General features: G+C 43.6%; 2 protein-coding genes across 6 annotated transcripts in view; one reads left to right on the top strand and one right to left on the bottom strand.

Moving 5' to 3' along the window:
* fzd3a (frizzled class receptor 3a) overlaps positions 1 to 14,586 on the top strand; it is a 28,867-nt gene extending 14,281 nt beyond the window's left edge. For both annotated transcript variants that reach the window (XM_050058917.1, XM_050058918.1), the window contains exons 3-9: positions 2,910 to 3,106; positions 3,598 to 4,060; positions 4,154 to 4,453; positions 5,087 to 5,338; positions 10,358 to 10,506; positions 11,795 to 12,052; positions 12,160 to 14,586. In XM_050058917.1, coding sequence (XP_049914874.1) covers positions 2,910 to 3,106; positions 3,598 to 4,060; positions 4,154 to 4,453; positions 5,087 to 5,338; positions 10,358 to 10,506; positions 11,795 to 12,052; positions 12,160 to 12,418 — 1,878 coding nt within the window. In that variant the 3' untranslated portion in view covers positions 12,419 to 14,586. The remainder of the gene's footprint in view (positions 1 to 2,909; positions 3,107 to 3,597; positions 4,061 to 4,153; positions 4,454 to 5,086; positions 5,339 to 10,357; positions 10,507 to 11,794; positions 12,053 to 12,159) is intronic.
* Positions 14,587 to 14,630: 44 nt separating this feature from the next.
* The window catches only part of cdc42bpab (CDC42 binding protein kinase alpha (DMPK-like) b), a 93,915-nt gene continuing 90,150 nt past the window's right edge, over positions 14,631 to 18,395 (bottom strand). For all 4 annotated transcript variants that reach the window (XM_050058916.1, XM_050058914.1, XM_050058913.1 and 1 more), the window contains one exon: positions 14,631 to 17,972. In XM_050058916.1, coding sequence (XP_049914873.1) covers positions 17,841 to 17,972 — 132 coding nt within the window. In that variant the 3' untranslated portion in view covers positions 14,631 to 17,840. The remainder of the gene's footprint in view (positions 17,973 to 18,395) is intronic.

Raw genomic sequence — 18,395 nt, 5'->3', positions numbered from 1 at the left:
TTCTTATAATTTTTGAACTTAACTTAAAACTTAAATGTAAGACTGAAACTTTAGATTGTGTGTTTGCAGGGCGGGTTGCTCACACTACTTGAAGACTTTAAACCGTTCATTGTGATTGATGCAGTAATACACCCATGTCAAGGTGGATCACTCTCAGGATGAGTTAATGCTGTATAGATAACTCCTGGCTCATAGCACGCTTCGAGTGCTTGTGTCATTGTGTCCTCGTAGAGTTGTGCTCAATGAGACGTGATGACTCCATTTGTGCAGAAATTACACGATCGACTGGTTGATTGATGTCAGTTATGACAGGCGTGTAAGTCACCTAAATTGATCCTCTGCATTTTAGAGTGCCTATGAATACTCTGCTGGGTTAAGACTCATGTTATAGACTCTACATGTGAATTTAAGTCCTTGACATCATCCATTCGTCCCTGATCCCTCACAGACGAAGTGACTAACCAGTCTGATTCCCTCAGTGCCCACATGTCTGTCTCATGATTGCTTCCTGTCTCCTCCACAGCAGCTCAGTGTCGTCTTCCTAGAGAAGTGATATGATGAACAAGACGATGACAAAAGCTGCATGGATGTGGCTGCTTTGTGTTTTTAGGGCCAAGCCTAACACCCATTATAATCCTTTTTACATAAAGACAAGCCATGTGGGTGGCAGGCAAACATGCTGTCAGGAGAGGGATATGTACTGATGTTGAGGACATATGGTGGGAAGACATTACAATGGTCTGTTCAAATCTGATTGCAGCTACTGTGGCAAACAATGAGAGGATCAGAGGGAAAATCCTTCATCACTGTTTCTCGACAATGATTTATTGCTGTGTTCTGAGCTTAAAAAAATGTTCTGAGGATAAAGACAGCAAGACGCTGCAAACATTTTTTCACTTCCAAGGCTGTGTACTGTGTAAAGTATTACATGCCGGATTAAAGGGAATGAACTGTGTTTCATCGGTTTTTATCCAAAATCCAATCTTGAGGTTTCTTGGTACGTGAATCAGATGTGTCATTTTATATGCTCATATCTAGGTCAGTACTGAACAAAGCCTCAGTGATCTGTGTAAACTGATATATGTTTTTGTATAAACTTCTCAGTGTTATAGTCTAACCCAGCTGCTCCTCCTCTGACTCCTGTCAGTGTAGCAGCCTCTGAATGTGGCAGAAATTCAACAATCTTTCTCTTTAAGTGTCTTCAGAAATACACAGAGATAAATTTGGTTCTGTTTAGCCAGTCTTAACATATTTCCAACTTACTCCCTTCAACAAACATCAGTTAACAGTGGACAGTGTGTGTGTGTCCGTCTCTCCAGTTTATGTCCCCTTAAGAGGGAGAACAAAATGTTGAACTTGTTTAAACCACAGTGACATGTCTTCCTTAATATCCACCCCTCAAACAAACAGAGACAAATTGCCCCCTGCCTGTCCTCTTCTCACCCGTCCCTTCCCCCTCCCTGTCCCTGTCTGTCATATAGACCTCTGTCTTTAAATTTTGGGGGAGGGCGGGTTGCATGTGTCTGACTGACTTGGGTGTGGCTCGGGGCCTTTCTGTTAAACACACCAACACAGAGGGCATAGGCAAATTCATGCATCCAGAAACATGTAACCATGCACTGTTGGACATATGGATTTGTATATATGCTTTCCCACTTACTCATTCATGTACATACACACACACACACACACACACACACACATACATCAGACACTCTGCTGGGCATTTGCATATTAACAACTCGCCCCACAGATGCTTCCTGCGCTCACAACGCCTCTTGGCTCAGTTTATATGTGTGAGACCATTATTGTGCTGGTACGTGGGTGTGTTAGCATGTAAATAATATACTTCCGCTGGTCCTTTGGCCAATGTGTGTTTGAGTGTATGCATGTTACCGCAGTGTGTCAGTCAGTCACAGCGTGGTCCTCCATGTAACACAAAGGCCCTGTCAGCAGCAGCCCTGTGTGTGAGTGTGAATGGTGGGGGTTGCCCAGCCTGTTGTGCTCCTCCTATCTGAAGGTTGGAGGGAAGGAAGAGAGGAGATGGAGGAAGGGGGAGCCTAATATCACAGGGGGTGGAGGGGATTATTAGGAAAGAGGCCAGAGTTGTTTTTATGGACTCATCTCCAGAAACTGTCAGAGGCATGCTCCACTGATCCTTTTGTTTCTCTCTTGTGAAGTTGGAGTAAAACTCTGGCTTGTTATTTTTCTGATGCCTCCATGTCTGCGACAGCCGTAGCAGGGGGCATTATGTTATGGGGTTGTCCGTCCGGCCGCTCAGTTCTCACCAATGTGATATCTCAGGAATGACTTCAGGGAATTTCCTTAAATTTGGCACAAATGTCCACGTGGACTCAAGTATGACGGGATTAGATTTTGTTGGCCAAAGGTCACTGTGACCTCATAAAACATGTTTTTGGCTGTAATTCAGGAATTCTTACGCTAATTATGACAAAATTTCACGCAAATGTCTATTAGGATGAAGCCTTGACATTTTATATCCAAAAGGTCAAAGGTCAGCTTCACTGTGACATCATAATGTTCTGCAAAAACACTTTTCTGAAGAGAAGGAGAGACATTTGTTCAGATACTGAATTGGTGACACTAATCTTGGGTGTTGACCTTGAAACTGTGCTGATTGTACAGATCTTCTGTGCTGCTGGGTTGAAGATGTGTGTGTGAAGCATCCATGTTTTACCTTTTAATAAATTCCTTCAAATTCTCTACATTTGTGATATGATTATGGACAGACACGGATGTTAACTGCAACTTGAGTAGTTGGCGGAGGCATACAACCACAAAGCAATAATTCTAGTTCCTTATCTGCTTCAAATGAAAGAGTATAATATTTTGTTCTGGTGTGTTTTATAAAGACTTAAAATTCTCTCTCTTTCTGTCTCTACCTGCAGCCGTTCCATCCCATGGTGAACCTACAGTGCTCTCCGGACCTCAGGATGTTCCTGTGTGCGCTCTACGCCCCGGTGTGTACCGAGTACGGGCGGATGACTCTGCCCTGTCGCCGCCTCTGTCTGCAGGCCAAGAGCGACTGCTACAAACTAATGGATATGTTTGGCGTCAGCTGGCCGCAGGAGATGGACTGCAACAGGTTGGAAAAACAGCAATAATTCTTTTCCCGTGGATTTATGTCAGCGGCAACAACCCTGCTGCATCAGTAATTTAAGCAGATTTTCCCATTTTGAGAGGAGTAATGCAGCAGCAGATCAGCAAGCATGTAAAAAGTCATTTATTTTGATGACCACAGAAATTAAGAGGCTTAGAGGAATACCTTGGGTTTTTCTTTTGGTTTAATAATATATTTGTGGAATATCAAGAAGGGGCAGAGCAAGTTAACATTTTAGTTGAGTTTAGTTGAGTTACACAGTGTTGTTAACCCACCCCAGGCACCTGGTTGACATATAACATACACACTAGTTTGTAGAAAAAAAAAAATACTTGCATTACACAGAACAAAAGATATGAAACAAATAAAAATGTTACAACAAAAATTAATGAAAGAAAAATAGAATACTGACAGAAGATGTTGGGAGCTGAACAGCTGAAATTACACTGAGATCATCATCTCTGCTCTCCTCCCAGGTTCCCAGACTGTGACGAGCCCTACCCCCGTCCTGTGGACCTCCTGTCCGGCTCAGACACAACTGAATCCCCCATCTCCGTCCAGCGGGACTACGGCTTCTGGTGTCCAAGAGAACTCAAAATCGACCCAGAGCTCGGCTACACCTTCATGGGTATCCGCGACTGCTCTCCCCCCTGTCCCAACATGTACTTCACACGTGAGGAGCTGACGTTCGCCCGATACTTCATTGGAGTGGTGTCCATCGTCTGTCTGTCCGCCACCCTCTTCACCTTCCTGACTTTCCTCATTGATGTTTCGCGCTTCCGCTACCCAGAGCGTCCAATTATATTTTATGCCGTGTGCTACATGATGGTGTCTCTGGTGTTCTTCCTGGGGTTTTTGCTGGAGGACAAAGTTTCCTGTAATGCAGCGAGTCCTGGGAGGTTCAGGGCTTCAACAGTGACCCAAGGCTCACATAATAAGGTAAAGAAATTTGTCCTTGACTGAGTATTTTTATGCTGGTAGTCCACTGCACAGATACTGATCCTCCATCTGTACATTCTGTCTCTGTCCCAGGCCTGCACCCTTCTCTTCATGGTGCTGTATTTCTTCACCATGGCCGGCAGTGTCTGGTGGGTCATCCTGACCATCACCTGGTTCCTGGCTGCTGTTCCCAAGTGGGGCAGTGAGGCAATAGAGAAGAAGGCCCTCCTCTTCCACGCCTGTGCCTGGGGCATCCCTGGTGTCCTCACAGTCACCCTGCTAGCCATGAACAAGATCGAGGGAGACAGTGTCAGCGGTGTTTGCTTTGTGGGGCTGTACAACTTGACGGCCCTGCGCTGGTTCCTGCTGGCCCCGCTGGGACTGGATGTAGTGGTGAGGAAGAGTACTACAGAACAGGAGATATGTTTAAAAAAAAAAAAAAAACGACTGAGTGATAACTATTTTACAAACAGATATTTTGATATTGATGCCTCACAACTTCAACTGTTACTTAAACTTTCAAGGCAGCAGGTATTCTAAGCTGTCTGTAAAACACAGTTGCTTGAAGGCTCGATTTAAGGCTCAAAGGAAGTGTGTCAACAATTGTGCAACCAGGAAGAGGAAGGAGCTTTTCTTTTCCCTGGTAGCAATCAGTACCTATCCCGTCACCAAAGAGCATCAGCGTTAAGTTCTTTGCAGTCCCTACCGCCAGTAGTGGGATGGCAGATAGCGGAAAAGCCTAAGTAACTGTGGAAAACAAAATGCAGTGTGTACTGTGTTGTTAGTTGCTTGACTCTGAATAAAACAGAAAGCAATCTGGTTTTCTATGCAGCAGTAATACCACTTGGAAACACTGGGGGGACAAGTTGTCTGTTTCCCCTTCCACAAGATTGTTTTTCTGTCTCAAAATGTGACGACAACATATCATTCCGTGCTAACAGATACAGGCTGGTAACTGACATGTTTTTACTCCATCATCTGTCATGTAAGATAACTTAAACCCATTCCTCTCTCATATCATCGTAGGTCGGTGTGGCTCTGCTGCTGGCAGGTATAGCAGCGCTAAACCGAGTCCGCATGGAGATTCCACTGGAGAAGGAGAACCAGGAGAAACTAGTGAAGTTCATGATTCGTATCGGCGTGTTCTCCGTGCTCTACCTGGTCCCTCTGCTGGCCGTCCTGGGCTGCTACCTTTATGAGAACAGCTACAGAGCCATCTGGGAGACGACCTGGGTCCAGGAGAAGTGTAGACACTACCACATCCCCTGCCCCTACCAGGTAATAGACCCGACTCTGTAGTGCTAAAGGAGCTGTGCACTCTGTTTTAACAGAGACCATCAATAATTTACAACCCGTACTGGTTTTGATAGTTCCGAGTATTATTTGGTTCCTACATGTTGAGGTTTGCATGGAATCTGCTTTGGGCACAGAAAATGTTTTTACTTGCAGTGTTAAAATATGTATTTTTAGTGTCTGTCTTATAGGCTAATAATAGCTAAGCTTGTCTGTATGCATATTTGCTGTCATCAGGTGCTGTCAACAGATCTCACATCTCCTGTAAAACAAATGCACAGTGAAGAGATGGAGGGAAAATCTCTCCTTTTCACAGAATGAATCTTATTTTAAGAAATAGTGATGTTGTTTGCAACACATACATGTAGCTCCTCATTTCGAAATTGCATTTAGATTTTCTAACATAACTTTCAAATGAATTGCCAACTGACAGTTTGAGTATTTTATTTTATTTTTTTAAAGGTCATAATTCTGCTTTTTAAATGTAAATATTTCCTGGTTTCTTTCTTCCTCTGTGACAGTAAATTTATTTTTTGGGCTTTTGGACACCCTGATCGACATTTTTTATAATTTTCTTACATTTTATAGACCAAACATGTAATCAATTAATTGAGAAAATAATTGAGAGTCAGATTAATCAACAATAAAAATAACCGTTAGATGCAGTACTGCTCTAACACAATATGGCCATTACACTGATTGCTTATTACACTGATTATTGTGCATGTAATATGTTGGTGTTGCTGAATGCAAACATGATATCTTACAACCCAGAAAGACCCAGATGAATCCTGTATACAGTCACCTGGAGGCTCTGCTAGTAGCTGAGATGCCTTTATTCACTGACGTTGATCACAGTCTGCACAGATGTTTGTACACATTAAATGTACAACTGGGACTTGTGTAAGGAAGCTAGAAGACAGAGCAGGAGGCAACAGCTGGAAGAGGGCTGATAACTGCCAGATGTGTTTGCACACACAGACGTTAGAGAGCAGGATGCTCCGTGAGATTTTGTGTCCTGAAAATGACCGGATACTGTGTGCATTTTTAAACACAGTGTCCAACACAAAGAGCGCACACACTCATTCACACAGTCATATGTATGAGACAATCTAGTAAAGCTCTCATGCTGCTTGTCCTCAGTAGCTGCTTCACAGAGCTGCAGTAGCCTCCAGCATGAGCACACACACTGCAGCTCGTCTGATAGAGCTGTTAATAATTCAAACAGCTCTCGCTCTCTGTTCTTCTGTTGCTTTCAGCCAGGTATCACCTCCCATATGAGCATGCCTTAGCACATCCGCTTTCACCGTTGCGTGTTCAAAGTGGAGTTTGATTGTGGTAGGGACTGAAGGAGTTGCAGGTGTGCCGGGGTGCAGCCTTGTTTGTGTTTTGTCAAGTCAAAGCAAGTTATGCATTCAGTATTCTGTAGCAGTAATAGCAACTCTTGAATCGCTGTCTGTAGTATTTTTTTTTTTTAACTTAAGTTAACCGCTGTGACACTTTGACTTCATGGCTTCTGTTTAAAGTAACTGTATGTATGATATGATACAGAGCTACAGCTGTGGGAGAGATGCATGAGATGATGACCACTGAGTTAGATCAGAGCAGTGCTCTTAATCTGTCACGTAAACACTGCATTGTGTAAGGGAGCAGTGCAGTAATCCAGTGTGTGTGTGTGTGTTTCTGCTGTAGAGGACTAGGTCAGTGGGGTCAAGCTGCACCACATCACAGTTACAGCAGATCTGAACACAAGCTGCATGTGCTGCCCAGCTGAGTGCTGTGCTGTTACCATACACCACAACAGTGTGTACTGTAGAGATGCCTTGGGGTGTAAAATCTCACAAAGTGTCAACTGTCCACCCCACCCCCAACTTCACTATGCTCATGAAAGCACACATGTACAGTATGCATTCACACACTGAGTCGATAACGTGCATCAGTAGATAGCTTTGACTCAAAGTGCACTACTATATTTATCTTAAAAGCCTTCCCTGAGGCTCGAACCTCCACTTTGTGAAAGAGCTCCTGAGTGATGCTCGACCCTCCTCACCACACACACATACACACAGTCAGATTGGTGGCTGACTCAGGCCACACGAGATCCTTCAAAAGCACAAGAGGGACGAAGGCTGATTTCAGTCATACAACTAATTTTAGTCTAGGGTTTAATAAACTACATAGGTCTGATTTAGGAGCCTTAAGCTACCATGTAGATGCAGCACAACTTAGGACACACAGTCTGTAATGAGGATGTTGGTTGTTCTTATTCAGTCTCTTATCTCTCTGCCATAATGAGTGTATCTGTGGATCTCTGGGCCTAGGGGCTCTCCGCCTGGCCCACTCATAATGAGGCCATGATGACTACATCTGTGTGTGACCGCATGAGTGCACGTGTGTGTGTGTGCACATATGGGAGACAGAGTGATGGGAAGGGAGTAGGAGTATTTCTGTGGTTCACTGTCATGATGTTGCTATGGCAGAAGGCAGCAATGTGGTGACTCGGCACAGCGTCTGTTATTCGCTGGAAATAAATTACCTTGCTCTCGCCGTAATATTTAGTCCCTTAAAAGTTCTGTATGCAAAATTCAGAGTATTAATGTAGCAGGAAACTACTATTTGCTATGTAAAGATATAGTGGAGTAATGGTGTCCTGAGCAGAGAATCACATTGCCTCTGTGTGTGTGTTGTAATCCAAGTTTTAGGGGTGTAACGGTACACAAAAATCTCGGTCCGGTACGTACCTCGGTACACAAGTCACGGTTCGGTTTTTTTCGGTACAGTAATGAAAAAAATAGACAACTATTAAATATCTTTTACTTATTGGTAACCTTATTAAAACATACCACCACAGCAGTTAACTCTTTTTACACAATTTTTGAATGAAACAAATATATATAAAATCCTGCTTTTTCACATTGTTTGAATGAAAATAGAAATATAAAAGTGAAAAATAAAATCCTGCTGTTTTTTTAACACATTTTTTGAATGAAAAATATAAATATACATTTCTGCTTTAACAGTTTTACTCAATTAAAATAAAAAGTATAGTGCAGCTGGTCAGCTTTAAAGCCTGCTCAGATTCAGTTTTACTAGGAACTTACTTAGCTTTCCCACTTTGTTAAAGTGCAGTAAACAAAACATGCTTATATCTAAAGTGCAGCTTAAACAATTTTACTCAACTCCAATGGCGTTGGTTATTTCTTTAGCGCGATGGTCAGGGAAACGCTCTTTCTTTTTAAACGACGACGATATCGTAGTTTGCACCAGATTGCTTTTTCTAGTCGTGCCGGTTAACGTTCAAACTCGGGTGGTGTCGCTTTAGATGCGTTAGCATGTTAGACGTGTTTCCAAGTACATACCCGACCGCTGTTCTGCAGTGTCGGCACACTGCTTTTGTCTTGTCCACTTGTTTATTTCCATCTTCGTATTTTACCCTGAAACCAAAGTGTTCCCAAACGGAGGACTTAAGGTTTGCGGGTGGGTCTTCAGGTTCGTCAGGCTCACTTGCCATGTTGTCAAAATGCGAGAATGCGCTGCACAAAGTGAAAGCGGAGATTTACGGTCGGACTCGGTCCGTCACTCAATTATGTCCGTCGGGGAACTAGATATTTTAAATGGTTCGGCTCGCAAAAACGGAATTAAAATAAAACAAAATAAAATAAAATAATATCCTGCGCCCAATAATTCGGTACAGGGTCGTGCCGAACCGAAAGTCGCGTACCGAACGGTTCGACACAAATATATGTACCGTTACGGCCCTACCGAGTTTCTCTGTTGTCTGTTTAAATACACAGTCTGACTGCCTGTGCATGTTAGTGCATGTGTGTATCCCACTGGCTAGCTAACTGCAGCCAGCTCTACACTCATACGACAGTGAGCGCAGCATCTCTGAAGCATCCACCTTGGGTTCCCCTCTCTGTCAGCACTGTTTCAATTGTTTAGAGCTCTTTATGGAGTTAGCATCATTAGCTGCTAGCTGCGAGCTCAGCCATCTCCATGTTGAGAATCGTGTGCAGACAATTCATTTTACGTAGAGCCCATTTAACATGAGTTTTATTCACAGCTGTAATAACCTTAAGCTTTAATTACCACAAATTTGATCAACCTTGCAGAATTCACATTTGTCAGGTTCTCCTCCACCTCACAAATTGTAAAATGATATAGTTAACAACTGGCTGTTGTGTAATTTGAGGATATTCATGGAGTGAACATTGTCAGAAACCTAATATCTGTTAAACCAAGGCTTACTTTATACTGCAGTGCTCAGTGATTGTCTCTAATACCATAGACTGACCTTGAAAGGGAGGAGTGATAAGACAATAAAGAGAACTCCAACAAAGGACAGCAACAGAACAAAGGCTCTCATTTCAAGGAGGACTATTAGTTATCAGCTGCCATGTCAGAGATGGATGACAGTGTGTTGGCTGCTGTGGCGTTTATGCCTCCAGCAAAGCTGTCAGTGATGATATAGAGTAGACACACACACACACAGTGGGAATGCAGTCTGAACACACTCTGTCAGCAGGCGTGAACCTTTTAATTAGTTCATAGATGCTGGTGTTTACATGCAGGACTCAGTGACTGTCTGTTGCCCTGTAGGGCAGCGTCCACTGTGTCTGGACGTTTGGTCGCTAGCGTTCTGCAGATGAAGTGGCAAACACAACAAAGCATATACAAACTCTACCTTTGACATTAGTAATGTTTTATGTAATATCTAGGTTTGGAAATAGGATGTTGTTGCTATGCAACCCACTTTAAGTCAGTTCTTCCTCAAACAAGCTCCACACACACTTGCATACACACTGCTGCCCTCAGGTCGTACAGTATGTGGGTGTATTTGCTGTAAACTTTCTTTGCTGTCACTCACTCAGGGATTGATCTATATGTCTTTCAGCACTGTCTCAACCACACACACACACACACACACACACACACACACACACAAATCTAAACATCCCAAACAATAACCACATCCTCTTGTGTGTGTGTGTGTCCGTCCTGTAGGTGGAGCGCACCAGTCGTCCTGACCTGGTCTTGTTCCTGATAAAGTACGTGATGATGCTGATCGTAGGGATCCCCTCAGTGTTCTGGGTGGGCAGTAAGAAGACCTGCTTCGAGTGGGCCAGCTTCTTCCACGGCAAGAGACGCAAAGAGTACGTACTTTCCACACACTGACTGTCCTCAGCATGTTCTTTAACACACTGAAAGCTAACAGGCTGTTTGTCAGGCCGTACACTCCACTGGCACAGCTTCACACAAGTTGGTTTTAAATAAATGGTGCTAAATATTTTAGTAGCAAACTATCTTTAAAAGGTTTCTTACATAAGTTTTGTCCCAGCATTTTTAACTTGAGCAGAATGCAGAGTATTTCATCTCTTTGTAGTGATAATAACATTTAAAAAAAAGATGGCGGATTTTTTTTTTTTATCTCATAATGTATTCTAGCTTAATATGCTAATTTAGCTCAGAATTTGTTGGGAATTACAAAATATTTTAACTTTTATATAGTTAACACAAATCTATGTTACTGTAAAGCACTTTGTGCTGCATTTCTTCAGTGAAGTTATTATTGTTACAGCAAGGGAATAGAATAATGTGAAACTTAAAATAACATAAAAATAAAATAAATTCAATGTGAAGCGCGTTTCCATATGTATGTCATTGAATCTATTTTATACTTACATCTTACTTTTTAGTAATTAATTTATAAACAAACAGGACTCCATTTATTCATTAAACAAGCTAGTTAAAAGAAGAGTAAAGACCCTTCCTAACAGATTTGGATTGAAAGAAGTGGTCACCGTCTCCCATCACCTCTGAGCTTCAGTATCCTCAGCTTCTGCTTTAGGTTTTATGCACATATCAAACCCGTCTCTTTCGACACAGTTGGCTCTTGAATGAAGGCAAAATGCAAACATGGATTTTATAATGATGCTTTCAAATCCTTCCAAAACTTGACTCCACAAGTGATGGAAGGAAATGAATTTAACACATAAGTGGGGCATCAAGGATACACACAGGAGACACTGTAGATATTCAAACTGTGATTATTTCCTGTCACTGTAAGCACAGGCCGGTGGGGGAGACATGGACCAGACCGGTACTGATCTCACTTTAAGAGGAGCTCAGGTCTCTGTCTCGCTCACTGTCCTGTGAGCAGGTTGTCACATGACATAGCAGTGTGTGTAGGTGTGTGTGGCTTGGTGGTGAACACTGGCCCTTCTCTGCGCTCACTCCCCTCCCCTCCAAACTCAGAGCATTAACCCCCTCTCCCACCGCCTGCTCCACACACTCCTCCATTCTCTTCTACCACACCCACAAACCCACCACCTTCCCCCTCTCCCTCCCCACCCTCCTGCGTCTCTCCCTCCCCTCCCTTCCTCCACTCTCCTCCTCCTCGTGCTCCACTCCCTCCCCGCCCTCCTCCTTCCCCTGCTGCAGTGGGATGGTCAACGAGAGCCGACAGGTGCTCCAGGAGCCTGACTTCGCCCAGCTGCTGCTCAGGGACCCCAACACACCCATCGTGAGGAAGTCACGGGGCACGTCCACCCAGGGGACCTCCACCCACGCCTCGTCCACCCACCTGGCCATGCTGGACGAGCCGCCGAGTGCCAGCACCAGCCGGGCCGGCTCGGTCCGCAGTGCACGCTCCAAGATGAGCAGCTACCACGGCAGCCTGCACCGCTCTCGAGATGGCAGGTGGGTCTCATATCTGTCAGATGTGTCCACAGTGCTGCTCTGTCTTTGTCCTCTTGTCCACAGAGAATCCTGCTCCTGATTCTCAAGTTTCTTTTTCTTTGTGCCAGATATACGGCCTCCAGTTTCCGGGCTGCAGACGACCGTCTGCCCTACGGAAGCATGCCTCGCCTCAACGACCAATCACAGTCGAGACACTGCAGCACCAATCGCCTGGACAGCCTGTCACGACATGGCTCCACCCAACGACTTGAGAGCCAGTCGCGGCACAGCAGCATCAGGGACCTCACCAGCACCACCCAAGCTGTTCTCGGTGTCCCTGGAAACGGGATTCACAGAGTCCTGGAGGAGGACGGAGCGACAGCCTGAACAGGGTCTCTGGTTCTCCTGTAGAAGATGTGACTTTATGGGTACAAGTGAAAGTAGGAATGACTTATCTTCTTCTATAAAGTGAAAGAATGTGTGAGGATCCACAGGAAACAGACAGAACGCAGAGAGTTAAACACTGTGGTGTCCCCTCCTGCTGAATTTGGGAGCTCAGAGCTGAAGCACAGTTTACTGATGACGTTAGCTAAACTAGGGCTACATCCAGCCAGATCCAGAGGACTGAGTGTGGATCGATGCCTTAAAATGTCCTCTCAGCTTTACTCCACCTGCCAGCTGATCCCAAAAAACTGAAGTTCACGATGACTTTTGTCCAGGTCACAAACCTACGATGAATTTCATGGTGCTGACTGTGACCTGTGATAGCCAACACTGGAAAATGACGACAAGGCTTCACTGTCGGACCTACGTCACTGAGCCAGACCACAATGTGACCAACACTGAGACTGCACTGGATTGTTTTCTACTCGTACTGTACTTGTTTGTATAAAAGACTGAATGATGGACATCAGACAGGACGAGCCTTCTCTTCTAGTCTGTGCTGCGTAGCACTGGGGAGGGTGGAAGCAGGGTATTTTTTTTAAGGTTTACTGGCTACAACTATTACAACTATTGTGCACCTCTTCAGCCACATACATGTCCATTATTAATTCACCTTCAAATTTATTTCTGCTAACCTAAAGGGACAGCTCACCCCCAAATCAAAAATACATATTTCTCCTCTTACCTGTAGTGCTGTTTATCAGTTGAGATTTTTTTGGTGTGAGTTGCAGAGTGTTGGCGATATCAGCCATAGAGATGTCTGTCTTCTCTCTGATATAATGGAACTAGATGGCACTCTTCATCACTTTTGGTGCTCAACACTAAACAGCAATGTCTCGCTCCAGAAATCATAACCTGGCTACTCAAAATAATCCACAGACCTTGTTGTAAAAAGTTTCCTGAAGGAACTATTTTCTCTCTTTTCCAAACTACACCTGACAGGCATATCACCAAGCAGAAGGAAACGTGCATCTACTCATGGAAGAGGCTTAAATTGGTGACAGCGAGAGATAAAAACATTAATGGCGTCCTCTTCAGCTGAGCTGTCAAGTTAGCTAGCTCAGTGGTGCTAGGTGAGCTTGCAGTAGATGCACACTTCCTTCTGCACAGTGATACAGTTGGAAAGTTTCTACATGAAACTGCCCTACAGCAAGATTTGTGGATTATCTTGAGTAACCAGGTCATGATTTCTGGAAAGAGACATTGATGTTGAGGTTTTCAAATGTAGTTTTTTGGCACTTTGAGCACCACAAGCTGAGTGCCATCTAGTTCCATTATATTGGAGAGAAGGCAGACATCTCTACGGCTGATATCTCCAACACTGCAAGTCACACCAAAACAATCTAGATTGATAAACAGGTAAGAGGAAATTGATTTTGGTGTGAACTGTCCCTTTAACCTGCTGATGCCTCTATTTATAAAGGTAATTTATTCACACCTGAGTTGAAACTCTACATGAAAGGTAACAAATGAGCTAGACGTTGAGGGAAGAGATGACCTCTGACAAGCACTCTCTACAAATACTGTACACAACTCCTGCATTTTACAAAAGCCTTGTCTCATTTTAAAACTTGTTTTTTATTGCGGTACTTCATTACTTTGGTGTAATGACATATGTAAAGATAAGAGGAAATAAGTCTGTTTGCCAGAACACAAGGGCTGAAATACAGGAATAAAGCTGAATCCAAACTCCTGCCTTATGACTGTGTTTAGACAGAATGCTAAGCTCATTTGACAGGCTGTGTGATTAGAAAGTGGAAAGACACAAGTAAATATTTTAACTTGAGTGAAAAATGTGTGTCTGAGGTGTCTGTTGCTAGCTAACGTATGTAGCTAGCTGGTACAGCTGCTGTTTGGGGCACATTAACATGAAATGGTTGAGCGGTCAAATTTGCGTAGCGTTGTGTCTGAACACACCTTTACAGTTTGAATAGATAGATCGCCCTTAAATTAGAGTCAAATTCTGAGTAGTTTGTCCTGTTTATAAATGTGTCCTTACTTGTATAGCTACTGTAAAATGTTAGCGCAACATTTCCTCTAGTGGCAAAACCTGTATAGATGTAAAAACTGAACTTTTGTTGTTGATTTGTAATAAAGTTTTTTTTAAAAGAGCAGACATTTATCAGAGTTAATGACCACACAGTAACACACTGGGTTTGTATTTGTAACAGCCCTCCGCTTTATTGAAATACATCGGAGTCAGGTTAATATAATGAGTTCTCCACATAAGTGTGGCAGCCAGTTCCATACATTATTTTTTGTTTTGACCTTACACCTTAAATATTTTTTTTGTGCAAAAAAGAATCTACATCACCTGTAGTGGGTTATCCTCAGTAAAACGCCCAAACCGTTCAAAAAGGAGCAAGTCCAAGTAAAACAACAAACCGAAAACAAAAATGATTACATCTATAACATGCAAAACTGTACAAATTATTACAAAGCAATCCTAGAAAAAAAAAAAAACAAGTGTAATATGATATGAAAGAGCAAAATAATATAGAAGGTACTGTAAATAAGACCTCACTGAAATGCAAAGGCGTTTGAATTTTTTTTTTTTTTTTTTAGATTTTCTTCCTTGTAAATGTTACCACTGTGGCACCTCAGCCATCAAACCACCTGTCACCCGTCACCCCTGAAAACATTTCTCTTATATCTTCTAGTCCTCTCCTTTTCTTCCTGCTGTCTCCACCCAGGTCACATCTACTGTACATCATGTATCCCTCACTCACTCACTGCAGCCATCCATCCATTACACAAACTCATCTTCATCTAAATGAAAATGATTCATTGGTTCTGACATTTCCTGAGTTTCTTTTCCCCTCTCCTTACGCTGGGATGTCTACAGTCACTTCTGTACAATATGGGCCAATAATAAAACACCTGGCTGAGTCGCCCCTGTCGTACATTCTGCAGGAACTAAGGAGACTCACGAGCTTAATGTTTCTACGAGGTGGTTGTTTGGAATAAAACCAGCTGGGTCGCACTGTGGTGCTCCGGACCTCTCCCTCTCTCTTCATATAAAATGGAATACTAAAGGAACACTTGGAATGGGTTGTTTAGAGCTATGTTGTGTTTCGACAGGGGAGTCCAGGCGAGGAATGACCACCAAACTACTTGTTTTTGTTTCCCTTTCTCACAAACAAGACAAGCGGAATAAACTGGAGGATTCTGGAGGACACTGTACTGTAACTCTGCACCGTCACCAACAACAGGCCAGTATTAGAGTACAATATGTGCGTTCTTCTTACAGATAATACCACATTGTGACCACGGTGTAGTTAGTGTTTCATGTCAGGACAGTTTGCAGCTCCGTGCGCATTGCTCCGTACAGTTTAACCTCGTCCTGCCCTGTGAAGCGATTTCCTCAAGTAAAATGCTTTTCTATCTGTGTGTGAGCTGAAGGAGATGAACAGAGGTAACAGGTTTTTGGCTGTGAATGCCCTGCTCTGCAGCCAGGAGCTGCCAAACCGTATAATGCTCTTTCAGAGGCCTCTCCACCCGGCCAAAGAAACACCACCTGCAGGGAGGGGTTACAGATCCAGCCCTGTTCATTTTACAGACAACAGGTAGAGCAGAGGTTATTTTATCTGCGCTTCATCAAGACAAACGGTGCTGACTTTTAAGTGTTTACATTCTCATTTAGTGTTTTTTTTTTTTTTTTAAATCAAGAGCTCATAAACGTTGCTTTTTAATCAACAAATCAAGCAAACCTTTCTCAGAATATGCAAAGGCTGTCAGAAAGACTAAACAATGTCCCTCTTTTTGTCCATTTTTGGTTAAATCAAGCTCAGCGGAATGACTGATCTTCCCATCCAGGTACCACAGCCAATTTAGAAACACACACACACATTAAGTGTTGATTAAATGATCGGAGCCACTTCCCCTCTGACAGTCAGAGGAGGAGCAGGACAAGGCATTTGCTGCATAAAAACACCACCTCAGTATGTGTGTGTGCGGATACATGTGTGATAAATGCACGTGTTCACTCTACAGTACGGGCAGTAGTGTCGATCCATACATGAGATTTCTTCACTCAAACGCAAACTGAGTGGGGAAAAAAAAACACACACACACACAATGCGTGTCGTACATACAATATAAAACAAATCTAAAATCAGTCGGTAAAAAAAAAAAAAGAAAACTGGAAAAGTGGTTTAAAATGGCTTTTTGTGTGAATACAACCCCAAATCACTCAGAACAAAATAAAAAGGAAAATAAAAGTCAAAGAGGATTTTTTTGTCTTTCCCGTGTAGTTCTCTATAGTATTTTCCTTATCATATATTACTCTCTACTTTGAACCTATGTACATTATTGTGATGGGAACCTGTGAGTTGGTCAGTTTGGTTGTACAGCAAAGTGGAGCGTCTACACTACAATGGAGGACACGTCCAGGGCTGCTGGATGATGTCGCTCGCACCGGATCCAATGAGGAAGAGAGTAGCACAGAGGAAATGTGATGTCATACGAGCCGGCATTATCATTATTAACGCTGCTTGTAGCTTTTTGCTGATGGTCAAAATTAAAAATATTATAAAGTCACTGCACTTATATCATGAGCAAAAGAAAAAAAATCATTGCTTTCCTTTCTCTCTTTCTGTCTCTCTCTCTCTCTTTTTTTTAATATTTTCAATTTTTGCAGCACCCAAAGAGAAAGCAAAGGAGGGAAGTGAGGAGGGGTTAAACTCCACCCGTCTGATTCAGGCCATGAAGCAAACCTCCCTTTCCTCGTCTAAGATTGATAAATAAATTAAAATATCGTCCCCTAAAACCCAAAGGGTCCTATGTACAAGTACAAATCATTTTCTCTCAGTAATAATCCTCTTCTCTTTTTGTTGCATCGTGAGGTTTTAGAGTCTCTGAATGGGGCCGTGGACAGGGTGGTGTCGACGGAGCTCGACGCTTCGGTTGATAGCAAAAAAAACAGCCGAGTCGGGAGGTTCTCATTCCTATATCATATGCCCTTTCTGAATAAACACATGCACACACGCTGGCGAGCGCATACAGCTTCTCTCAACACACACACACACGCACGCACACACATTTGCACCCTCAAACATCAGCACCCACATGTACACTCCTTTAACGTATCTTCTCCCTCAGGATTTCCCTCAAAGAGACGACACACTCTTTCTCAGTGTTTCTGCCCCGTCTTGGAAGTACGATGAGAGACAAATTGAGGTTGTAAAGTGGGACAAATGTTCGTCAGGAGGTGCAGTTCTCCGGGCAGTGAGGGGGGAAATATTCAGAAAGGATGCGAGAGGCTGCGGTGGAGGAGGTGGTGGGGGGGAGGGGAGGAGGGAGAGGAGTCCTGTGCTGTCGGTCGGTCGGTTGGTGGGGTTGAGCGAGGCGAGAGGCTGGCGGAGGCTCATGTGTCCCAGCCCATGCGGTCTGTGCTCTCCAGGGACAGGGACTTGGTCTTGTGTGGGGAGGCCGGACTGGGGGGGCTGCTGAAGGTGGAGCTGTTGGAGGCCGTGGAGTGACGGGGGGAGTCCGAGTCCTGGAGGAGGAGAGCGGAGGAGGAGGAGGGAGTTGGAGATGAAGAAAGAATGTGAAGTTTGGGGGAAAGAAAAAAGAGACGGGGGAAAGCACACAAATTAGATGATGTAAGACGTACTTTACAAGATATATTAAAGTATTTGTAATTTAAATTCAGGAGACTGGAGACTACGTGTCTGTGCGGGGGCTGACACAGCTATAAAATAAGTGAATACGACACTGTATATTTTAAATGACTCCTCCTGTCTGGGCTCTCATTAGGGGGATGATGGCTCACTGCTCTACGCTGGCTAAGCATGCATATTCCTAGTCCCAACCAAATAACCTTTCTCTCTGCTGCTTATTAATCTGCTGTTTTGGGTGGAGGACAGATGTAGCCAGTCAGATTGAATCACATTGCTCCCGCCCCCACCTCGTCTTCCAC

Source organism: Epinephelus moara, chromosome 12 (assembly GCF_006386435.1).
Source record: "Epinephelus moara isolate mb chromosome 12, YSFRI_EMoa_1.0, whole genome shotgun sequence".
In the NCBI taxonomy this organism is placed as follows: Eukaryota; Metazoa; Chordata; class Actinopteri; order Perciformes; family Serranidae; genus Epinephelus; species Epinephelus moara.
The sequence above is the reverse complement of the archived record's forward strand: the minus strand, read 5'-3'. Positions and strand labels throughout refer to the sequence as shown.